Here is a 26,522-nt window from a genome sequence, read left to right as displayed (position 1 = left end):
GAATCTGGAGGGACTTTATTACCAACAAGGTGTTAGACATGAGAATTTGAATCCTGGTTCAAACAACATCCAGTCTTGCTGATGGTTTCCTTTCTGATTTCTGCTCTTCCTCTTTTTCTGAAGAGATGTTCTGGGTGGACTTAATAAACATGCAAAACTTCTTGAAGACTTAGTATGTTTAACTACAGTTACCCTAATACTCTGGCACCAACACCAGATCACGGCCAACAGCAGTGACTTGCCCTTGGGTGTCAGAGGCTGCAGTGGAGCTGAGGCTGCTCTCAGGGAGCACAGAAGCAATCCTGAGGGAACTGGAAGCAGCCAGTTCCAGTCACTTCAGAACAAAGATCTTGGCTACTCAGAAGTAAGTTCTGCATGGCCAGTTTTACACAGCACACTTTTAAGAGACAATAAAGCAAATTAGCCAAGTCAGAGACTCAACTGTACTTCAAGTGCAATAGCACAAGAAAACATGATTATTTCTAATTTAATGGCAGTAGAGATAAAATGTAGTTCAGCTAGTAGCTCTGTTGACCAGATAGGTGATCACCTCAAACATGCTTGCAGCTACCATGTGAGGACTCACTTGACATTTGATACAAAAAGGAGATTGAAATATGTCACTTGTCAATAGAAACTAGGAGAGCAAGTTGCAACACATGCAGCAAATTTAGCATTTTAAAAATAATCATCAACATGAAAAGTAAAAGAATTTTATGCACAAAGGATTTATCTGACTTCCTACACAGTTTAAAGCAGCAAGAGGCAATAAAAATCTTAGGTTTAAACTACAAAACCTTTACCTTTTGAGTCTTGTCTCTGAAACTCCATGGGTGTACACACTACAAACATGAACTGTGTGCACAAACCTTAAACACAAACTCATAACTGTAGCAGTCTTTACCTAAAGACAACATGGTTCAACACCTTTGCAGATGTTAATTATTCAGCTATTAATGAACAGAATACAAGAGCAATTTGTATTACATGGGAACTCTTCTCCCTGCCCTGTTTATGCAATGCACTGAAGTCCTCCAAGGGGAATCTCATTATCTTTCTCCAGTGTTGGTAAGGGGAGAGTCAGAGAGGGGAAAAGAATGCAAATGAGAGATTTCCAGTATGCTCTTATCTTTAGCAACATCAGAAGACAAAGAAAATGTTTCTTATCATGAATCTTCAAGTACCAAACTTCAAAATAAAACAAAGCAGCAGCTCCTGAGCAACAGCACTCAGTTCTGAGAAATGGACAAGTACATGAGCTAGAACACGACAAGCCAAAAAACCTGTAATGTGATAGTCTGTCTCCCTCTCCTCCCCCAAGGTAAGAGTAGCAGCTTTTTGCTTACTGATCACTACCTTCAGTTACATGAAAAACTGAAAGCCAAATGGCCTATCAAGACTAAGCCTGGCAACAGGAGCCACAAGACTTCCTACAGAACAAATGCAGCCCACCAGCTCTTCCGGATGCAGTCACTTTGTCAGTGTTCAACATGCAATTCTACTGCACACCCAACACCTCTTCTGATTCAATGGCTTTTTAGCACCTTTCCACTTCTCTGCACACATCAAGTCATTCAGAAACTGCTACAGGACCAGAAGTGCTGCCAGTTTCCCTGACTGCAACCTCTGCTCAAGATACTGGAATGCTATCCCTGGCACTTGCATTCATTTCTGTGAGAAGTGCTAAGTGTCCAGCCAAGAAATAGAATCGCCTTGTGATGCTGTCTGCATTTAAGGAACTCGTTAACAACAGGACTGGGGAGTTTGGGGTGAAGGATTAGATGGGACGACAACACACTTACCTGCTATCACCAGCGTTTGCCACATAAAGCTTCCCCAATAAATACACCACCACTAGGGCTGTGCAGCCACCAGAAATGTTATACACAGTCCTCTCTCGCTCTATTTGCAAATCCTGTGGGAAAAGAGAACAAGATTTATAAAGACAGCATTGCAATTAATGCTTGAGAGAATGAAGTCTCCCCTAAAAACAAAAAAATACAATAGAGTCTTTATTAAATTGTATGTCCCACTGTCTGTCTATTCTTGCAGCTATGGTAACATGAGCTGGGAGAAGAACAGAAAGTTGAGGAGTACCTATTGCTTATACAAAGATATTTGATAAAAATCAGGTCAGGAGACTGCAAAACATCAGATACTAAGGAATAAAAAGCAACTCTCAGGGATGCAAGAGAATTTGCTATGGCAAAAGCACAATGAAGGCAAAGATAAATGAAGCTTAACAACAGGTACCTGGTGGTATAATTGGAGAGTGCTTTACGTAGACAGCAGATAATTAATGAGACCCAGCTACAACATGAATAACTACCTACTTCCCTAGAGGAATGCAAAGATTGGGGGGTATACACCTTAACAACAACAGCAAGATGCACTCGTGCTACAAGGCTACCCTTCAGAAACACAGGGAAGGAGTGGATGCTAAACTGACTCCGAGTGGAAGAAATATTATATATTAAAAAAGTCCTTCTGCTTAACAGAAGTGGAGAATGCAAGTTATTCTTATCACCAACAGTCAATAATGTCCTGGAAAGAAAAAAAATATACATAAATACACACACACATACATATACACACACAGTGCCCCAGAAAGCTTGCGGAACATAGAGCAAGTAAGTAAATGAGCTACTTTCATCCATACATTTTAAACAAACACTGAAGTGTATGCCAGTGAATTAATTCTGCTGTCTGTAGTTTAGCTTCAGGTAATAACATGCTACAAATTACCTTTCTCTCCTCTGTCCAGAACCAAATCCCATTTCAAACTGGTCTGCTCTTATACTACTGGATTCAAACAGGGAGCATCATTTAACATCACTATTGCAAATACTGGCAAATCTTTTCCAGCTAAACCCTGCCTACTTTTATGTGTTTTTTATTATGAATGTATGTTTGCCTCTGTGTGTGTGCATACACACAGATCTATAATACACTTCAGCCATTTTCATATCTGCACCAAGCAACAAACAGCTCAAATTGTTCATGCCTTGGGGTATGGAATTTGGAGCTTTATTTTAGAGCTAAATTTCTCTGAAGAAAAACACTACAATAAACACAAACCATGACAGCTGCAATTTGACTGAAAATCTGCAGAGGTGGGAGGAGGTCCCTATTCCATGCTTTATCTTCTACAAATTTCAGGGGAGGGAGGTGACCTGGGGCAGCAGCAGAGATGCTCAGCAGCACTCAGGCACTGTCCTGAGCCAGTGGGCAGAAGTGTCGGTCACAAATAACTCACTGACTCCTCGCTGGCCAACACATCCTATTTGCGCCATGAACAGTGCCAAGGTACTGTCCTCAGCTGTGTGTGCAAACTGCACGTGGCTGCCATGGGGACACAGGTTCTACTGCACTCACCAACCTTTTCTGGGGAGGTGGGGGTGGGTGATGAGGGCCAGGAGGAAAACACCTCCAACTATAAATCATATCTTGCAGAACCTTTGGTCACAGACATGAGCCTGTTATAAATGCCTCTTTATCTAATCTGGCCATAGAGAAGCTGATTCTCCTCCCCATGGTTTCTATATATTTTTAAAATAAAGCTGAAAAGAAGAGTTCAAAGGAAGCAGACATTCCTAACCACCAAAATAATTTAAACTTACTACAGATTTTCCAAGCACTGACAGCAATTTTAAGAAACTTTCATTTCCCCAGTTCAGAATATCCTCCAAGACCTTCAAACAATGTGCAAGTCCTCACCTGGTTTCAGCTCTGTCATACATATACTTTGCAAGTGCTGGAATGCCTAAATTAAAATTTATTTCTTCCAATAAGCAGAATTCAGAAGCATCTATTATAGGAGAGAAGATGGATAATCCTTAGGGCCTCTTTTTCAGAATTTCCATGTCTTAAACTACATCTGTGTACTGGGGTTTCCCAAATCATTGCTGTTGATGGGCTCTCCTATCTAGAACTTCAATTTACTACCATGACTTGACAGAGTACATTGAGTGCCATGCATGATTTGATATTACATACTTTGCTTGACAATTTCTTTTTCAGCAGCAAGGAAAGAGGGCAAGGCTTTCTGACAGCTCAACAAGATTTGAGGGGGAAAGTAGTACAAACATGGGAAGAAGCCCCAAAACGCCTCTAAAGCCTTTTCCAGTGTAAAGGGGCCCATTCTAGACAGTGTATACAAAGCTTTCCTCATTTTCCACCCGGAGAGTTATTTCAGAGCAAGAGGGTTTGGTGGTGGTGGTGTCTGTTTGTTTCTGTTCGTTTTGTTTTATTTTTCCGAAGAAGCAGCTAATTTAGTCGGAGCTGTGCCGTCCGTGCCGGGACACGCTGCAGCGGATGGCAGCTGCTCCCAAGGCTTGCCCCAGGCCTGGTCCCCGTTCCGTGGTGCGGATTGCGGGAGGGCGGAGCACAGCCTGCAGAGGACACCGCGACGTGCCGAGCAGGGGAGGGGGGGCGAGCAGGGCGCCGTTCCGCACCGAGCCCGGCGGCGGCGGGGCGCAGGGACAGCCGCGGGCCGGGGCCGCGCTCGGGCCGCGCTCCCCACACGCAGCGCCCGCCCCGCGGAGCCGCGGCGGGCCCGGCGCGGGCCGCTCCTGCCCCCTGGCGGAGGCTGCGCGCAGCGGCGGCCGCTCCCCCCGCGGGCAGCTCGGCTGAGCCAAGGCAGGGCCGCCCACAGGAACCACGGGGGGTGGGAATGTCTGCACAGAGCGAGACCCCATGACCCCCCTGGGCAGCCTGCTCCAGTGCTCTGCTACCCTCAGTGTGAAGAAGTTCTTCCTCAGGTTGGGGTGAAACTTACTGTGGTTTAGTTTATGGCCATTGCTCCTCAACCTGTTACTGGGCAGCACTGAGAAGAGCCTGGCACCATCCTTTTGACACCTGCCTTTCAGATATTTATGCACATTAATGAGATCCCCTCTCAGTTCTTCTCCAGACTAAACAGCTCAGCTGCCTCAATCTCTCCTCGTAAGAGAGATGCCCCAGTCCCTCAATCATCTTTGTTGTCCTGTGCAGGACCCTCTCCAGCAGCTCCTCCTCTTCCCTGCACTGAGGAGCCCAGAACTGGACATGGCACTCCAGACATGCCTCACCAGGGCTGAACAGAGGGGGGGATCACCTCCCTCAGCCTGCTGGCCACTTTTTATCCATATTTATCCTCAGAGCAGCGGCCTTTCCTCCAGGTTCTCAACCTTGCTATGGCAGAAAGCAGCTTTACACACAGTTTTAGGTATCTGGCTAAAAAAAAGTTTCAGAAGGCATAAAGGTAAAATTAACTCCTTAGCATGCTTTACATCAAATGCCTGTAGTTCTATTTAAACTCTCAATTCTACTGGCTATATAATGGAGAAAACATTTTAAAAAGTGAACTGTACAACACACGCCATTCTCTCAACTCTGTTCAATTAATTAAAATGGCACCAGTCTAGAAAAAGCATCTGTCTAGATTTCATCTAAGTAAAATAAACTCAATAAAGAAGAAAATCATGATACAATGAATGCAAATGTATTACTTCCCCAATAAATCAGACTAGTTCTGTGCCATTTTTTCCCATCTAAAATTAAATGGGGCTCAGAGTAGAATAGGTGCTCTCTCTCCTTAACCTTTCTTGCAAATACGTACATCACACATGTATGCAAGGTTAAATACAGGAAAAGAGCTAAAATTTGATGTTTCTGTCCAATATGGACCTGCACTTGGAAGCATTCCTCCTGGCTCCTTTGAACTGAATCTATAAATGCACATCTGTTGAGATGAAAATTAGAGTATTTGATTTATGACACCTTCAGAACTTGAGCTTATTTATTTCCTTTTAACTGGAACAATTGTGATACTGACATTTACTGTTTTTTAGACAGGGCATTAAATTATCTGAAAACACAGCACAAACTTGCTAATCCCAGTTTCAACACAGAAAACATAATTTAGATGTACTTCAAAATGGGGACAATTTAATTGCTAATTGTCTAAGTTAGGCAATGATGACCTGTGTCAGCTTTCCACAGCGTAATACTGCATGTAGCTGTTAGACAAGAACTGTCAAAAAAAACCCACATCAAATAAAGGAAAATAATTTCTAAAAACCTTTTGAAAGCAATGAATTGCATTTTATTTGAGACTTGAGGCAAAACCAGGGAGAGCATAACTAGAATTCAAAAGCAAATTGGGGAAAAAAAATGATGGTATACTAAATGCTCCCAAGAAAAGGGGATAAAGCCATCATTAGATAAACCTGTCAGGTCGGACTCTTTGAAAAACAGTATCTTTATCTACTCATTATTTTCACTCGGTTCACAAGAATCATTTGCAGCAATTGGTGTTTCAGGAAAAACCACCAAGAAGTCTGCCAACGTGTCCAGGAAACTTGAGCTTTCACCGAGTGCCAGGTAAACTGATACGCTCTGCTGGCACAAAACCCTTGTACACCCTGCACATCTTGACTGTCCTGACCTAACTCTACAACATCCATGACGGTCCAGTACAAACAATTAAACAATTGTTTAAATTGATTGAACAATGCCCTGTTCACTCAGACACATTCAGGAAGGCAGTGATGGGTAATGCACATGCTGCTCTCCTGAGAGGTAGAGTACTTGAAACAGCCCTTCCTCTGTTACTCTGCTACTTTCAGTAAACTCCACTCCTCATCTCACCTGCACTTGGAGACAGTTTCAACAGGAGAGAATCACATCACACTCTCAGAGCCTGGCACTCTCCTGGGCTCAAAATTACACCAACTGAAGCATGAAACTGGGGTTCCTCTTAAGCATGCTCTGAACCCACTAGGGTGCAGTGGATGGCGGTGGTCATCTTCTCCCTCATTTCTCAGCAAAGAAGGGAGCAATCTAGATCTCCCTTTCTGAAAAGGTGTGCTAAACTGAGAGATTTTCATGCATACACCTCTTTTTTCCAGCAGAAACTGAGACCACTATCCACAGTGCATAAATCTGCCCGCACAACCCTCACTGAAGTATGCCCAAGCCATGGCTGTGAATGCTGCTCCTGGACCTACCCATCTGTAAGTCCAAACTGAATTGGTGGGTGTGCTTGCCTGCGCTTCCTTGGGAAGAAAGAACAATCCAGAAAAAGATAATTGTTATTCAGAACTCAAAGTGAAGTACTACTGGTAACAACAATTGTAGTCTCTAATTAAATGCATGTACTGGACAAAATTCACATACATCAGGAAAAACAATTATCAGATATTTCATTTTAGACAACAAATAAAATCACTGAATAGTTCATAGTCCTTCTTTTCAAGTAAGAGGCTTTTCTGAAAACTATAGCAACAAAATCAGGAAAAAAAATTAAAAAAGAAAAAGAACAGAATCAGACCTCCCAAGACCTAATCCATATGTACTTGCTGGCAGGCTGGACCTTTGCTCTGCCTGACAAGAATGACTTTCAGTAATGTGGAGAAGTGAAAAGAGAAGTTGTGGAGAAACTGCATCAACTACAGAAGAGAAAAAAAACAGAAAAACAGCTTCCACAGGGCAAGAGATGGATATTCTGTTCCCATAGGGTCATGATTTCCTGAGAGTTGTTCAGGCTGTACACAAGTCAAGTGGGTGGTAGGAATGAACTTCATGCTCCACTCACCCACAAAATCTGCCTCAGTGAAGAGCTGCAGACACTCTACAGTCACCACTCCAACACCAATGTAAACTCTGGATCATTGGACCAAGCAACCTTTGCTGCTGTTTTGGTAGGGCAACAAGGCTTTATAAAGTGCTTGCTCATATACTCAGCCTGAGACAACTGCCAGTGCTGAAATCTGCACTGTAAGGCAATACTGATCTTTATCTTATAAAAGGAGGGGGAGAAGAAAATTGAAAAGAGTATCATACACTGAAAATTCAGGTAATTCATAAGCATTGCCACAGCACTACCTGGGAGTTAAGATGCAGCTCTTGCCTCACAGGGATCTACCTGGCAAGCTGTTGAGGCTCTTAAACTGTTCTGTTCACACTCGGATAATATTAAAGCAATGAAAGGAGGGAAAAAAATCTAAATCTTCATCATCTCCAGGTCATGTGACTCAATGTGAATAACAAGGACTTCAGAGCCTTGAGACATACATACCATTTCCTTGAATGCACTTTCTATGGCCCCAATAACCAGGCACTCATGTGGGATCTTCTTCTCAGTGAAGAAGCGTGTTGGAGGCGTGCTGGGCGAGCCCGGGGCTCCCACACCCCCCCGCAGGGAGGCCGCCCGTGTCAGTGTCCTGCTGTTGGTGGAAGGGTTGTCAGGCTCCTCTCCCAGGCAGGTGGGAGGGAGGACGGCTGTGTTCCTCAGGATGTCCACGATCTCCTGCAGCTGCTCCAGGATGTGGTGCTGCAGCAGTTTGGAAGCGACCACAGCTGCCCCTGACCCAGCGTGTCCATCAAACAGGGACCAGTAGTACAGGTTGATCCCGTCTGTGTCCTGGAAAGCAAGAGGGTGAGAAAAGGAAGGAAAAGAGATGGTCACTGCTACACAGTTGTGAGCAAAGGAAGGAAAGGAGATGGTCACTGCTACACAGTTGTGAGCAAAGGAAGGAAAAGAGATGGTCACTACTACACAGTTGTGAGCAAGGTGACTGCTGGCATGGAGGTAGCAGGTGAAACACAGATAACTTTCCCAGAGGTAACATTCTTTCTCAAATGCAGAAATATCCACAGTGTCAACACAACTCTGGTTGAAAGAAGAGATGCTTATTTTTACCACACATCCCCACCACGTTTTTTCTTTTCCTTAACCTCTTAAAAAAAAAGCCCAAGGAAAAAAAAACCAAACTAATAAGAAAGGCTGAACTTACAATCTTTCTTACCTTACAGCCATCATAGGTTGTAGAAGAACAGTATTTGAATATATGATAGACCTACCACCATGAAAGATCAAAATTCTACACAAGACAGAACCTGATACTTTGTGACAGACCTTTTTTTTACTAGGCACGAGACAAAGGACCTCAGTTTGACATCCAGCAACAACTGTGAGCTACACTTCCACAACTGGTAGATAAGGTCCATCCGTGCTGGCAGATGGGACAACTCAGGCTTTCCCTGCCTGTTCCAGCCTAGGAAACAGCACCAGCAGAGGTTCTTGAAGATGACAGACACAAGTGGGATCAGCAGCACTTCATCTGATCTAGCCTCTATGTTCACTGCCTGGTTCTTCACAGTCCCCTAAAAACTCTTCTGTATAGTACTAGAAATGGTGGGGTACCCTATCGCCTAGGGCATTAACCCAGGGCTGGAGGCAGAGTAGCTCTGGGCATCACAAGCTCCAATATGCCTGGAAAATACCAAGGAGCCATCCTCTTGATAACCTCAACTTTTTGGGGGGAGAGAAATTTGCCTAGCAATCCTCAGGTAATGATTTAAGGCATGATGATAGCCACCTTTTATGACAACATACTTGGCAGCAGTATAGGGGAAGAGTCTTTCCTGTCTTTCCCTTCCCTTCCATTTCTTTTAATCTTGCTCCTTCCCCCAGCTATGCAGAAAAAGCTGTTAGTGGGGCTGCCTTGCAAGTCGGATGTGGGTGGACTAACACAGATTTAGGAAGAAACAATTTTGCAAGGGACAGGAATGAGGCTATACTGTTATAAAATACCTCATAACAAGAAAATATAACCTAGACCTCGCTGCAATCAAAGAACCTCAAAATTACATGTGCATGTTACACTGTGGTCTAATTTAGGAGGGACAGATGTGATTTGTTTTGTTCACCCAAACACTGCTCCCCTACACTACAGATCAGCATAAAATCTAGGCACCACCTGCATCACAGCACTTCATGTCCAAAGCACTGCCTATTTCAAATTTACAGACAGGGCTGTGAACTGCTGCTCCTTTTACTTTGTGCTATTTCAGCTGCTCCACTAAGATGCCGTGATAATAAAAATCACATAAAATTCAAGGTAGGATTTTTTTTTTTTGTATTTGCTGATGTGGTAAAGTTCAAATATATTCTTAACCGCAGCATCAACAGCATAGCCACTACACAGCAGAGAGCTCCTCCAAGAGGAGGAATTCTTCAGTCCCTCAGGCACTCTTCATCTCATTACTGAAATGCTGTGATAAAGGGACACTGTCCTAAAGTACTGTTTACTTACCACAGTAAGGATCACATAGGATACATCCTAGAATGGTGGAAGAAAAGATACGTGGCCACATTCCCGAACATGGTTCCTTAGCCAGACACAATCCCCTTCTCCCCCTGCACTTACCCAGCCTGGTAAATTCATAAAAAAAACTGTTGTGAAACTTCCCACCTGAAGGCAGGACTGGCAGTTGTACCACCTTACTCTGGGCTCAGAATCCCTCCAAGTTCACACAACAGTTGGCTGTTAAATTCTGCATAACTAATTTTTAACGACTAACAGGATTAGCAATTTAAAAACCTGCTTGTAAAAATAGATTGCTATTCATGTAAAATGTAAAGTATTTTGCCAATAGAAACAAGTTTTCCAAAGTGAAAGTATTTCAGTTGAAAACTGAAACTATTTATTCAAAATGACAACATTGCGCCTCCTGGGATTTGTACATCAAACCACTTCTGCTCTCATTCTTCTCTTAGGAGTTTGCCTCCCTAGCCAAAATCTATGTTATGATGCACCATGGATAATGCTTCCATTGTTTTTGTCCTCATGTCCTTTAAAGGTGCTACTCCTTTGGAAATGTGCTCTCTTTGGGGGGGAATAATGCCCAAGGCATTTCAACTCTGATTGAGATTGAAATATTTTACCTTCCACAAAAAGGAAGAAGATATTTTGTCATTGTTCTCCTCCTGCTCCAAAACAGAACAGAAACTTAGAATAAAGAACAAGTTTGATCTGCACTCCATTTTCATGAGCTCTCCAAAGCAAACCTCCTAGCAAAGTCTGTGTTACAGCTTTTCAGAAGATAATGGAGAACAGTTATTAACACAATTTACTCTCATTATTATGAGCTCAACTCTGGGTATGTCCTACAGTGATCAAGCCTCATGTGACTTTGGGAGTTAAATAAAGATGACACTAGGATGCTTTAAAACAGATGAAAATAGCTCCTGACAAAAAGGGAAATCGAAATGTTACCACTTATTTCCTCTAAGCTAATGGGCAGCACAAATTTGGACAGAGAAGTCCATGTGAACTGTATTCTCATACTCTCACTGACACGTCACTGTGCCATGGCCACATCAACTATGGTAGTCCACTGATCTTGTCCTTTTTGGAGTAGTAATTTTTGAACAAAGAGGATGTTTCTACCAGTTCAGCTAAGTTCAGACATCTACACTGCACACCTCCAAGATAGCTCTCTAAATTGCTCTTATGTTGGGCAGACAGAAAAACCCCTGCATTTTCAGACTATGCTCATCTCATTCCAAAGTAGATTTATTTCTCCCTAGCAACAGCAGAAGCACCCTAGATAACTGCAAAGTCTGTATTCCAAGTACTCAGGGGAGATGACTACCATAATGCTGCTCTCATACAGACATTCTGTGTGAGATGCTCTAGGGCCTTAACTTCAGCTGGGATCTGCAGGCATTACTGTAACCTAAATATTAGTCTTGAAAAACTTCTGTGTATTCCTACAAAGCTTCATTTACTTTCGACCTAGCAAAGAGGAAAACCACAGATAACCTATTAGCTGTCTAAAAAGGGAAGAAAAAAACAAACTCTTTTTCTCCACCCTGAGAATAAAAACAGCTCCTCTATCTGAAAGAAATTAATTCCCCAAAACCACACCTATTCAATGGGAATTAAAAATATGACGCAATTAAAGCAGTGACTCAGTGAACAAACATGAGCCAGCAGTCAACAACAAGTCATGCAGATGAGGCAAAATGCACAGAAAGGTCCTTGCTCTTCCTCACACAGCTGAGATGACCTCTGCAGCCACCAAGTGATGACCTGTTTTGGCATGCATATGCATTGCTGTTTGCTCTTTTACATTTGGGAGCTTGAACTTCTTCCCAAAAAGAACTGACACTCTGCAAACTCAGAGAACAAGACGTCTATTTTTACTAGCACTGGCAGTATTCTGCCAAAAGTAGTCTTTCAAACATCAGCCTTCATTTCTTCTTTTATCTGGACAGAATCCTCAAATAGGAGTGTGGTCAGCCACCATTGTGATTTATTTTAGATTTTCATTCAAAAGATTTTGATCTAACAACAGGCTGAATAACTACCAGAAACATGAAGAGAAAACAAATCCTTCACTGCACTGACCTTACAATTAATTTCCAGAATGTACTAGGAAATTTAATAAGCTTCAGGCTCCTCAACTGCTGACCTAGCTTTCAGGAAGGTTCAGCAGTCTCCTGGGTTTTGAAATTGTAAAATATAATTAAGACATGCAAAGTTTTGGCTCAAGCAACAGACAAGAAATCATGAGAGAAATTGCATGTATATACACACATAATTTGAGCTCAGTGATATGAAGAAAAAAAAAAGAGGAAAACCTTAGCAACAGCTAGTGATCAGTTTGGGACATGCTTTTCAGGTAAGCTAGAAAGCAGTCTTACATTGCAAACCTTCATATTGTTGTTATGAATTCCAAACAGGCAAATAAATCATGCTGCCACTAAAGATTTATTTTGGGAACTATAACCTACCCTGACTATTATTATTCCAGATATTAACTACAGTCACAAAACACTTAAGAGTGCAACTTGACTTCTCATAAAATCTGAACTGGGCCAGCAATTGCCATTAGAGAAAAGCCACCTCATGCTATCAATATGTTCAGCTGCCTGCGGTAGGCTACCAGCCTTGGGCACACAAAACATACACCATTCCAGATTTGTGGCAAAGAAAACTGCAGAATTAGTAATTATGTATCCTCACATTACAATGACAATTAATAATGCATCACATTAAGTCCTGCAGCCTGACTGTCACTACGACAATATCCTGGTATGGGATTTCCATTTTGCTTGCTGATGGTTTTCAGCATTCATCATGAAGGTTCTCTGTAGTTAAAGGCATTTAAAAATAGTACAAATGAAAAATATGTGCAATTTAACGTGAATGTTCTTGAATAGGGACAGACAGGAGAAAGGATTAATCAAGCAGCAATGGAGCGGGATGGGGGAAGGGGAGAGAACTAACTTAGGGAGGAACTTAAGGAGTCTTTCCTTTCACTGCTCTGCTCATTTTATTACCCCCCCCTTTCAAGAAGAAAACTGTGTTTATGCTAATAGAGTTTGCAGGATTTGTTTGTGTGTTGCAGTTAAAGAAATGTTCACTTCTCCATTTCTGCATTTCTGGCCTACCACCACTCCTTTCCACCCCTGGAAGTCCATGTGGAGAGTCAAGACCATGAGAGTGGCATTCAACTTGTGTTAACCACATATGGATCTCCAGCTCCTTTAGGTTGCTTTGTCAAAGCACAGGGCTGGATTGATGGGGTTAACATCAAACAACAACCACACAGTCTCAGATGCAGCTGATGTTTCACAGATTTCCCAAAAAGCAGGAGAAAACAAAGATGGCATGTGCCATTTTCAAAGAGTTCTTTCAAAAAGAAAAATCTAAGGATGATGAAAAGGACTCTGTCACATAAAGTTTAACATTTCAGTGCCTACTCTCCTTGTGCTACACACTTTAAAAAAATCCTTTTAATGATCTTCTTCCCTCATTCCTTTTTCCTTCAGTATTTCTGCAAGGTGCTTCATAACACAGAGACAATTTCAGATTGTGTGTTACAGTGGGATTTCCCTATGAGGCATTTTCACTATTTAGCCTCTGGTTTTCTTACTAAATATTTCCTGCCATGATATTCCATTGTTCACTGTAGTGTCTAAAGCCAGTATTTCTAAATTTATTCATACAAATTAAGTTGCACCCTCATAACATTTAACATCAAACTCATATACTCAAAAAATATTTGTCAGCAGTGCTATGTGAAGGGTATTATACCTCACAGTACAAAAATATGAAAACAAAAATATGACACAACATAGGAATGTGCTTTTTTTCCTCCCCCTTTTTAGATATATTAAACCAACAAAAGATGTAGCAAGGAAAAAATCCTACTAACTGCTAGTGTAAGACTGCCCTCTAGTAGAAAACTTTCTCCAGGAATATGCTGCCTGTTTTGGGAAAACACATTACAAATTTAAATATACAAGCTGTGGTCTAATAACATGGTAGAATAGCTTTTCCACAACTAAATAATAAGTGTGACAGCACTTATTCCAGTGCCATGTAGAAAACAGAAGTAAATCAATAGATAATAAGAGAACATATAATGAACAAGAAAACAAATACCTAGAAAACAGTACGTTCTATTATATGGATCAGCTGGCTCCTGACTTTAGATGTTATGCTCCTTTCTGGTCATAATATGTCAGAAATAGAATCAAGAACAGAAGATTTGAAATAAAAGTGTTTCTCTCAAGAAACTTGAAAGGGAGGGTCTGTTTCTTCCGAAACCAAGATGAAAGACACAGACTCAAACTTGGAAATATACTAGCGAAGAGAAAAAGAAAAATCAGAATATTCCATAAGATACTTCTCATAAACTCTGTAAGTAGAAATTTACTGAGAATCACGAAATGCCAAATTGATAAAAAGAACAGCTTTTAAAAGCATGCAGCTTATTGACCCTATCATTACATTACTATAACAGTACAACTGTAACAATGGATAACATCAAGGTTAGTTAAGATGCCTTTCCAATAACAAAACTATTTTAGATCCCTGTATTCTTAACGCAATCTAATCTTATTAACTATGTAATGTTTCGAAAAAGTTCCTTCTGAAGAAGGTGATTAACCATGGCTTTTGCTCCTGAGAAGCTTTTGATATTGGAAGTTAATTGGGCTCTGTGAAACAATGCTACAAAGATTTTTATGTCCCATGCAAGCCCCCAAAATATGCAAAAACAGGCGAATTCAGCACAGTTCACACTCACCCATATCCCTGATGCAGAGCCCCCTGACCACGTATCGCACATGGTAGGTCTGGAACTCTAATGCAGTACGAGATCAAATCTCATATCTCTGCACAGCATCAAGATGTGTGTACCCAGGCTGGCGTGTGCACAGGGGTCTGTGCAGTGTGCCTGTGTGCATGGCACAGTGGTACCCTGAGTGTCAAACAAACCCATCACCTGGACCAAGGACGCTGCCAGTTGTCTTGCTGTGTTTTCTATACACCAACAAGTACTGTGGTGAAATGCTTGCTTCATTAAACATAATTAACACATACAAAAGTTAAATACACTCCTGAAACCTTTGCATGATTGTATGTAGAACTCCTAGTCCCAGCAAGTTCTGGGCACAATTATTTATCTAGGAGTTTGCAAAAATGTACTTGAAAAAAGAAATCATGACTGTCTGAACACAATGAGGAATATCAGCACACAGGAATTGAAACATGATTTAAAGAAAGATTTTTATACAGGAAAGAAAAGGGCAATTTGCAAACCCTGAGAATCTCTCAGTTTGAAAATGTTGCAGCAATAACGAAATATGAAACAGAACTAGAGGAGCACAAGGCTGGGAGGGACACAGTGCAAGAGGAATGCTGTTTCTCAGGACCCCAGTGAGCCATCAGGTGTACCAAGCCATGGAATGCTGGGAAAGAGACTAAAGCAGACTTCTAATTTAAAATAGACACACACACCCCAACTAACAAAAAAACCCAAACCAAACAAAAAACAAAACATACAAACAAATCAAACTCTAAAACAAAACAAAACAAAAACCCAAACTACCAAAAAAGGCTACTTACAGTCCACTGAAAACTTAATTATCACTTACGGACAACCTGTGTTCTCCAGCTGCAGGAACACAGCATATCCACATTATCTGACTCCAACATTCAGACAGGGCATTTAGTATTACATGGTGAAATCTTGGAACTGAACACACACTATCAATCACTGCTGAAGGCTGAGCTCATGCTTAAAGAGCAGATGAAGTAATTAGCCCGCCAGGAAACAAGACAAATGAAAAATAGCAGATGATTGCCAGGGTATGACATACACCACACTTCACACAAATGAAAGAAGCCATAGTCTGCAAAAATCATTGAATTCCGTGTGCTGGATAACCTTACCCTACCTGTATAAACCAGAAGATCATCCTGCTTTAGTAGTTGATTAAACTAGAGAATGAAGTATCTTTCTGACGTTGGCTGAAGATGTGGTTTAGTGGCTTAGATATGACACATTTTAACAGTCTATATGGTTCATATAGGTCTTTATCTGACCCTGTGTAGGCACAGTGAAAACAGCTGCCAATGCAGTGTCCACAGAGTTCCATGTAGTGCAAGTGTGCCTACAAGACAGCGGAGAAAATTAGAAAAAGCAGATGGAGGTTGACCTGTGTTTTCGTGGCACCATGAGGCAGCTGTGTAAATTACAGAACCACAGAATGGTTTGAGATGAGAGAGACCTTAAAGATGATCTGCTTCCAACCCCTCTGCCATGGGCAGGAACACCTTCCACTAGACCAGGCTGTTCAAAGTCTCATCCAGCCTGGCCAGATTTCTCTGGGCAACCTCTTCCAGTGCCTCACCACCCTCACAGTGAAGAATTCCTGCCTAATATCTAATCTAAACCCTCTATTAGTCTGAAGTCCTTACTCCTTCTCCTGTCACTACAGGTCCTTGTGAAAGCCCCTCTGCAATTTCTTTTAGGTACTGGACAGCCAGTCCAAGGACTCCCTGCAGGCCTCCCTTCTTCAGGCTGAACAGACCCAGCTCACAGCCTGTCTTCACAGAAGACATGCTCCAGCCCTTCCTTCATCTTCAAATTTTTCAACATTATATTTCAGAAATGAAATAAAGAAAAATCCAGGAGCATTCCCTTACCCATTTTTAAACTAAAATATCTTAGATGCACAGAGCATTTTTCAATGCAAAAAATTAGACAGAGCTAAGAAAAATATAGTAAAGTGTTCTGCATTTAAGCAGAGATAATCAATAAGAGGTAACTGAAAAGATACAAAATATTCAGAAAATACCTTTTAGTGCAATATTCTTATATCCTTTTATGTTATTTTGTATTTCTCCAGTGACAACATATAGAAGTTTGCTTACTGAATTGTCTTTCAGCTGGAGACCTTCTCCATTGGGCAACGATGACCTCCGTTTTGTTGAAGAGTTCTTGTTTGGTGTAGAATTACTGCCTCCAGCTTTTTTTTTGACAAAGAGGACTTCACAGCTGGCTTGATCTTCATTGTGCGTGCTCTTCCCTGCATTTATTACTCTGAGAAAAAAGCAAAACAAAATAAGAAAACGGTGACCAGATTAGCAAAGCACAGAAGCCCCCATCTGTATCTCACAATGTGACTCAAGATGTACAGAAGCAGAATGCAGCAGTGTTGCAAGTACTGACTGAATTAAAATACCTGACTACCTTCCAGAGATGCAAACATGCACACAGGCATACTTGCTTATTTCTGTACACATACACATGACATAACAAGCATTTCCTGCAGAGCTATGTGAATAAGAATTAATGGTGCCATGAACATATTTCACCCCTAGGCATACCCTATTTTTTTAAGAAGAGACTATATGGACGAAGTTGTAACACATATGCTTCCCAGTTGAAACATGAGACCCCCATTTGCTTTTCTACCTGTCAGCATCTCTGCTATAAATAATGAATCTGCTGGCTAAGAGTGTGCATTCTGTCAAGTTCCAAGTCTTTTCACAAACAAAATACCTGCTATAAATCTACAAAGCTGTTACTGCTAAAGGCAGTCTGTTCAAATGGCATATATTAGAAATGCTATGACAGAAATACAAAGGAAAGATTTTGTCTCTGACAGGTAAGTCAAGCTTGCTTGTACCACACTGATACAGTGATGCATGTTAAATACATTCCTGTAGTACTGCAAAATATAACCCCCTGCCCCCTAGAAGCCTACTCAAACCATGTGTCTCACCTGCCCTCTAGAAAACAGAAGATTTGCATTAAGAGCTGCAGGCATGCAAAACCCAGAACTAAGAGCTCAGTACAAGATTTTAAAAGCCAAAGGTATCCTGGGACTTGTACCACAGCTTTTTTCCTTTGATCAGTGAAGAGGCTGGAATAACAGCTATTCCACTAACAAGTTTTTCAAACCTTAATCAGAACCCTGTGTTATCCAAAATACTGTGGTTACTATCATTGATCTCACAACAGTCAAGCTCAAACACATTTTCCACTTTCTACATGAGAATCTCATCACAGACTGACCAATTTTGCATCAGTTGACAGTCCTGGGTTCATATGGGGAAAACCTATGCAAGACAGGATGATGTCTTGTTCCAACCAAGCAAAGACACTGTGACTTTGATGCAAGCATGTCTTCTTCCACAAATACTATCCACCCACTCCTCTTTACTGTGAGGGTTGGGTCAACAAGTTGACCAATACTCAGAGACAGTATTTCCACTACTGGATAAGCACCAAGTTTCACATCAGCACACGATGTCTTTAGAAGTAACTGTTGCCTCCCCAGAATCTAAAACAGCTTGAAGGCATATCATGATCCTGATGGCAAGTTCAAGACATACCTGACTTCTTGAGCTCTAACATTTTCATTACAGTAAAACTTTACGCAATAGGAAAATACATGCTAAAGGCCGTTGAAATGAAAACAAAACTCAAAGGAAAGCTTGCAGGGAACCCCAGCTTGCCTGCTCTTGCTGACATGACAAGTCTGTATCAGCCTTGCTTAAAGGTAATACATTCTTTTCACTTTCAAGGAGCAATATATGATGCTGTGACATGTAAATGAGTATTCTTCCCTCTGAACAGAAAAACCAGTATTTTTTAAAAAGAAAATGTACGTTCATTGCAGTTAACTGCTTTCAGAAATGGGAAATTTCCTTATAGTGCTAAATGTTACACATTGCAGTCTATCTGTATGCACAATACAATTTGTTTGCAAGTATGTCTTGTAAATAAACTCTAATTGTGGATAAAATTATTTTGCAAAACACATAGAGAGCAGAGACGAAGGAGCAATTAGTTGCAAGGCACTTCTGAGCAGTTTAACAACTTAACCCCTGTAGTGCTTAACCTTTGGACAATTACAGATCAAATACTAAATTGCAGTAAGCTTCCAGTCTGAAAACTCTCATTTTCCTGACATTAGGAAAAGTAGAAGCATATATTCAAAAATGGGGGGAAAGTGTCCAAGGGGGAGGGTAGAACACACAAAACACATGACAAAATCATAAATACCAAAGCATTTAAGTCAGCTGAACAAGATCTGTTCAGTTTGAAATGCTACAAACATAATCAAAATACTGCAGCTGCTGAGAAAGTGTAGTTTTATCACATCAGGAACTAATCAATATTCAGTTTAGCTGACCAGACTCCTTACTGATGCTGCTGTTTTCAATCCCATTTTAAAAAAGAAGCAGCAGCTAAGCAAGAGAAAAAAGTTACTCCTCTACAAACATCGCTGCTTTCCTACCACTTATTATTCCTTACAGAGTCATTGAACTCTTGGAGCTGCCGTGGTTCCTGAGCTTAGTGATGGACTTCAGGACCATGTATGGTGGAAGACACTCTGATGTTTAATGACATGTCAAGTTATGCACAATATTATAATTTTTTTAAAGCTCTTATGAAGAGAATTTGTCAATGCACTAAATACATTAGGAAGACTATGAGAACAAAGTGACTCAACAGACTGGCTTGACAATCAGCTATCAAAACACCTGGAGCTGAAATTGTGTACCAAGCATCTTGCGAAAGAGGGTATGATTAAAAAGAACCCAGCAATACTGAATACTGAGTAAACATGGGAGTTGGGGTGTCAGTGTAATGAGGAGGGAGGAATGGGGCTCTGAACAATACATTTCACCCAAGAAATCAACTGTATCTACCAGGATTTGAGTTTTTCTTTCTTCATCAGAGGATTAAGTGTATTTCATTCCTTGTGAAGAAGGCCTGAATTTATCATTATGTCAAAATGGATCCAACCAGGTAGTACAGAGTCTAGATACCAAAAGCTGCTCCTTCCCTGACATGGACACTTTTCTACTATCACATCCCAGTTCATTGGCAAATCCTGGAAAATTCCTGCCGTGAAGCCCCGTGATTTTTAATTTCAAATCTTGAACTATGTGTTGGTGCCTGATGCCAAGCACAGAAGCTGGAAACATCTACTCAGCTTCAAAGAGCTTCTAGCCAGCTTGAACAGCTCTGTCTTTGCTGACTTTTGAAATCCTTTTCTTCCTGCAATTTCCTAAATCCAGGCAGTTCTTTCAACCAGCTTTCCAATGCTGATTTCACTGTGGTCCTTCCTCCTTGCTCTCCCAGACTGCAACTTATCAGAACAAAAATCACATTTAAGCTGCCTGTACAAATAACAAAGCAGAACGAACAAGATATTAGTATCACCAAAAGGTAACTTTTAATTAGACCTCTGGAATATTTTAGGGAAAAATTTCCCCCTCCTTCCACTGATGGAGTGCCTCAGCTTCCAAAGATTGCCCCTTGTATTTTTTTCTGTCTAACTCAAAATACAAGTTGTCCATCAGAAAAATGAATAAAATGCAATAAACCAGCTCCAATCATTTCAATTTTATTTTATTGTTAATAATAATAATGCAGAGAAAAAATAGTTAAAAATTAATTAAAAGACGATGGAGGCCGACATAATTCTCTAGCTTATTTAGACACACGTTTTCAAGCAAATTCCTCCTTTTGTTCTCGCTCCAAATTTCTCAAGACACTGATTAGACCTATTGATGATCAACTCCTTTCCATCCTTTCCCTAATCTCTCCCAGTATCCATTTATCTCCTATCCAATCTTTTGCAACATTCAACCCAAATAACATACCTAGATGAGAAGCCTCTCTTTTTATAGAATTCGCTGTCTGTATTGTGTGAAACACATTTCTCAGTAAAAAATAAATAATCCTAAAGTTTAGTCTAAGGTACAGTGGTTCTAGTAAAAACCTATTCCACTTTCCAAACAGGAGTTTCCTGAAGCCTGCACAGTCAGATGGTGGACTTTGGTCACAGTTGAAGTACCTGCATCAGTCTTCATGGACACTTCAGCATTTCATGAGTCTTTGTCTTAAACAAGTCCTTAGCTAAAAGCAAATCCACCAGACAGGGACCAGCTTGTTTGTTTGGCTCACAATTAGGATTCTCTTGGTATCTTGTGAGACCCCAAACCACACCTGACTAGATGGAAATGCAGGTCACACTGTGCCTCTACTCTTCTCTCAACAAGCAGAGCTCAAAGTTCTGCACCATGATCACTGATAGCAAAATCCTATGTTTATCTTAAGAGAACCAAAAGAAGCCTGTAAACAAATCCAAAACAGGCTTTGATAGTTTCAACCCCCTCCCAAAACAACCCAAATCAAACCAGAAGCAAACACAGACCAAAAATAAAAGCTTCAGTCTTATGAAGGATTTCTATTAATTCTTCTATTTTTTTTTTGCATCAATACCAGTATATATTCTTTGGGTGTTTTATTCCTTCCTATATGATGCTATTTGATGTTACATGAAGTTGTAATCAGCCAAAATTCCAAGCTGTCCTGTAGCAGGAAAATTTTACCCACCAAAAAAATCCCAATGCAGTTGCCTTACCCACTTGGAGCAAAATACAGTCCACAACAGGAGCTTTAAACAGGCCATGAGCTGCAGTGAAGAAACATTGCTTGTAACGTGCCCTGAAGAGATTTTACTTGGGGAAGTAGAGTTTTTACTTGGGGAACCTGTGCTCATTTGCTCCACAAATATTAATCCCACACAAATGCAAAAGCTCCTAAGGGTTAGCAAGAAAAAAAAAAAAGCTAGAAATAAAAGGATATATCCATAGGCAGCTTGTTGTACACTACAATTTTCAATTCTACCCTCCTCTGGGGTTTCAGACTAGCAGTACCTGTATTTGTTTTGACTCTGAATGAATCAATTCATCAGGAAGCACAAAGCCCTTCTCTCCTCTCCTCACAGGAGCTACAGCCAGCCTCTCCTCTTTCCAGCTGTGGTACACACACACCTCTCCACAACTGCATGACACCAGCTTGCATCCAACCCAACTAATAACACAGAAGTAACTCAGATGAATGAATACTATACGTACAGACAACACGTTCTTAACAGTTTCGTGATTTAATTTCAACAGTCTTAGAATGACAATTGAAGATACCATCAGAAAACAACTTCCACAGAAGTGTTGCTGGCTTTGCTTCCCCCCCGCCACTTTTTTTTCCCCTTAATGGATAAGCATGTAAGTAGATGCCACTGCTTTTTTTCCTGTGACATCTCACTTACAGTCTTAGATTTTCAGGTAGGTGTCTGTTTCCTCCCGTTCACCCACATGAAATTTATTTCTGCACTGAGAACCAACTTGAAAGAGATTTCCTTCTAGCTGTTCACCTCCTCCCTCAGATGAAAGGCAGCTTTCCAAGCAGCCTAAACAGTCCCATTCATTTAGTGCTGTAACTGTCACATTATGCATGTCAAAACCAAAGCACTCACTAGTATTGTCCACTGCAGGCAGAAATTGAAGTCAGACCTGAATCAGTTCTCTAAATCCATGGGGCTAAATAAAACTTTCATTTTATTAACCAAGGAAGAAATTAATATTTAGCCATGAAATCTTGCAATGATGTGCTGTGAAAATACGGTTTCTCCTACCAGCAATTACACTGGTATACTAGGCCAAGTTCACTATGTGGCCCAGCTAGAAGTTATGACACCCATGAAGCTAATAAGAACTAAATATGGGATTAAAATAAGGCAAAGTATAAAAGTAGAATAGCACTTATGCTAGAAATTTACCACAAGTTCAGTGTAAATGATCATAACCTGGTAACACAGCTTGTCTTTGGGCTGAAGTCAATGACATCTTCAAAGAAAGTCCACCCAGATGCTATTTGTATGGACTTCCCAAAATGCTACAATGCAGCACACCATCCAGTTATCCCTTCCAAAAAAGATTAAATACTAAGTGACTACAAGGAACAAACAGCTGTAGGTCACTGCAGGAGTGCACAAGCTCTATGACCACCACACAGGGAGAAGCAGCTCATTTTGGTAATTAGTATGCAGGAATTGCAGAAGAAAACCAAGGGACAGTGAGCCCTGGAGCAGATGCTGAGCCAGACCAGTGGGATACAAAGGTGATTAAGCATGATCTAACTTCAGAGCTAAGCAGGCTCAGCCACAGCTGACAATACTACTTGCCAAATTCTTCTTCCTCACGTCTTCTGTACTAGCTATCAGAACAGGGTAAGAAGGGGTTGCAAACACAAAGATTAATTTGACACTGTAAGAGAACCACCATTTATTTCCCACAAAGGACAGTGAAATTGCAGAGAATGCCAGGTCAGACTGCTCATCATCCATATTTAAAACAACTTTCCCTAGTTGTTCAAAGCTTGCTGAAATAGAAGCAGGAGATCCAGAGGACAATGAGAACAAACAACTTTGTGTTGACCAGTGTCCTTCTAGTCCAGTTTCCAGTAATGCAGTTGGACCTTTTTCTTTTTCTCTCCAACAGTTAAGTTCTCAAATCCTGCTAATCTGGGGAAAATTTCCATTGGTATTCAGGAAGAAGTTGCCTAGAAAGTTCTTCAAGTTATGCTGCTTATATGAACAGGCCACATTCAATCTGGTGAAGTCAGCCTTGAGATGAATATATTTGCACAAAAACTCTGAGATTTTTATGCATTATTAAATTTTTCTAGCTTACCTTATAATATTATGTTACCACGTTATGACATTATTATGTTGTTGATAATGCTTACCAGCTTTGGTTGGTGTGATATGTTTTCAGTTTCAAATTGAAGCAGAAATTGTTAAAAATCCCCTAAATAGTAATGAAAAGAAATGGATCCTTTCTACAGGAATATCCTTTATCATGTCTTAATAGCTGTGTGTGACTAGTACCTGTGACTTTGTGTATTAGGACTGACAGCTCTTGAAATTGAGGCACCTGGTTCAATCTAAAGAAATCACACCCTGGTAGTAACTTTTATTTTGCTCACAGTCATTTTATCACACGTGATTTCACTGTCATAGCCTTTAGGGGTGATCCTGGAAGTTCATTGATGAGCAATACTTGATTTTTAACTCCACACCAAGAAACACATCATTGGATAGTGGCTATGAGCTGCTTTTAGATGAGAAACATCTTTGGATGAGTTCACATTCAGGATGGGAACCAAAGTTCTGCCATTCCTTTTCTTCTAATCCAAAGGAAAAGCAGCCACTTCCATGATAGTTCCCATGAGCTGTACACCAAGTTCTGCACGACTATTACTACTACACCACCAACTACTACTACACCAAACCTCAACCAAAAGTTCAATTTGAATTGACCTCATATTTTTGTTTTCTTTTAGACTTTTAAATGAGTGTATGCACATGACAAGGATGCATAATGAAAACAAAAGACTACTTCCCCCTCCTCCCCAGTTTCTTTTTCAAAGTTCTACTTTTGAAAGCACATCTAAAATAAACCCTTTCTTCCTTACAGAAATGCCAATTATATGCAAATAAAAGTTCTCCTTATGCTTACAGTGAAGCAAATTATGTGCTTAAAGTAATGCAGTAAATCCCACATCTTTAGACTGTGATGCTGCAGACCTCAGCTTCAGCGTTAGGAGAAATCAAGATAAATGGCTTATGCAAAACTGGTCCAAGCTTTAAAAAAAATTATCTCTCATATTTAGGATGTGTGAAAGTTAACCCCAAGAGATGAGTGGTGACAGTACTAATCCCTTTTATACAGCTGTCAACTGAATTTAGCCCAAAGATAATCTCTGCAAGTGTGACAGAGAAGGTACACATTTCCACAGATACACACTAATGCCTTATTCACAATATCCCTCTACTGCAGCAGGAACTTGAAGCCCCCACAGCCTGAAAGAAGACCATCTGATAATTTAGTCTTAAAAGTCATTATAGCAACTGCATATGTACGGAAGTGCACATATGCAAGACAATGGAGAGGAAAAAAAGAGAGAAAACATTACATGCAGCTTTATTATCACAACTAGGAAATAAATTCAGAGTCACTCATATGCTGGTTTTTCTTTAATAATTAAAGAGAAACTACACCCTGCTTCTGGAGTTTTACATTCATCACTTTTCCTCTGGGAGAACATTAGCTGATAGATCTGAAGGAAGTGGTCAACACTCCAGTGACTTTGCCATAGAAATGTGACTCAAAACCCAGTCTTATACTTCTGTTCCTGACATTGCATTCCCAGCCCTCATCTTTGAAGCTGCTAAAATAGAAGCTAAATGCAAACCAATGAAATATCAGCAATCTTGAACCTGAATAAAAAGATTACAGAAAAATGGCAGCTCTCTTAATCTTGATAGACCATGATTCATCAAAACATTTGTAGTGATAATTCATTTATTCCTTTTGGGGCTAACAGTCAATTCCCAAATTAGCTTTCCTAAATTTAAAGTATAAAAAAGTCACAGAAATTAAATCAAAACAGGACTAAGAAAATTTTGCAGTACTTCAACATATATTTTATATACACATACATACACACAAACACATCTAAACAAAAACCTGTGATGTTTTTCATGCAAATTATACAAAATTCAGTTAAATATTATGACATTGAAAACACTTATTTTTCATGTAATATAGGTCAAAGTGCTTAATATCTTTGCCCAGTTTTTCAGCCATCACAGAAATCCTGGTAAAATCATGCCAGTAAAAGAAGAATGACAGCCAAATGCAGAATTTCTACCCAAGAGTAGGCAACTAGCAGTGAGCAAATGAGTATCTGGCTCTGTGTGAGTGAGTGTGTGTGTGGGCACACACACAGCTTGGAGACAAAGGTGTCCTTTCCAGCCTCATCTGCTACCTTTATCCAGAGGGAAGGTACTGGAGCTCTGGGGTCTGCACAACACCTATTAACATAGTATGCCACAACCTCAGGGTAAATTTTCCCCAAAAGCTCCTTCTGTCCTTGCAGGGGGTGGGATGAAGAGATGTGGGATGAAGGGCAGAGGAGGCTTAACAAGAGGGTTGGGAGGTGCAAAACCAGAGAATCACAGAACAGCTGAGCTTGGAAGTGTCCTCTGGAGGTTATCTGGTCTAAACCCCCTGCTCAAGCAGGGTCACCTAGAACAGGTTGTCCAGCACCCTGTGGGTAGGGCCAACATCAAATATTATAAAAATGGGAACGTGGAGGGAGCAAAGCACAAAGCAAGAGGCCTATCTTACCTGATGTGTGCACAGGAACCAGCCCTGGGCAGGAACAGCTCACTGACACCCTGTGAAGTCTGAAAGGTCATGCTTCCCCAGCACTACTATTTGTTCTACTTGTGCTGTGCAATCTGCCTCCACTACAAACTTTACCCTTTCCAAAGTCAATAGCACAAGCACCTATAAAGCCTTGATCCAAGTTTTCACTTTTACATGCAACAGGCACTCTGGAAAGCCTACAGACAAATACTTAGCACAAACACATTAAGTAGGGCCAACATTGAATATTTTAAAAAGCGCTCATTACTACGGAGAATCATTTGTGCCCAAAGAGGCCTAGAGGAAATGGCACAGCCTGGCACAAACTTAAGCAGCCCTGATGGGGTAGATATTGCACAGTGTGACCAAAAGTAC

At 40.8% G+C, this 26,522-nt stretch overlaps 1 protein-coding gene across 1 annotated transcript in view; it reads right to left on the bottom strand.

Moving 5' to 3' along the window:
- PPM1H (protein phosphatase, Mg2+/Mn2+ dependent 1H) overlaps positions 1-26,522 on the bottom strand; it is a 129,822-nt gene that overhangs the window by 55,051 nt on the left and 48,249 nt on the right. The window contains exons 2-4 of the mRNA XM_063396564.1: positions 17,001-17,169; positions 8,060-8,404; positions 1,803-1,915 (exon numbers count right to left, since the gene is read on the bottom strand). Coding sequence (XP_063252634.1) covers positions 1,803-1,915; positions 8,060-8,404; positions 17,001-17,169 — 627 coding nt within the window. The remainder of the gene's footprint in view (positions 1-1,802; positions 1,916-8,059; positions 8,405-17,000; positions 17,170-26,522) is intronic.

This window comes from Prinia subflava, chromosome 4 (genome assembly GCF_021018805.1).
Source record: "Prinia subflava isolate CZ2003 ecotype Zambia chromosome 4, Cam_Psub_1.2, whole genome shotgun sequence".
Classification (NCBI taxonomy): Eukaryota; Metazoa; Chordata; class Aves; order Passeriformes; family Cisticolidae; genus Prinia; species Prinia subflava.
This window is presented reverse-complemented; position numbering and strand designations above follow the sequence as displayed.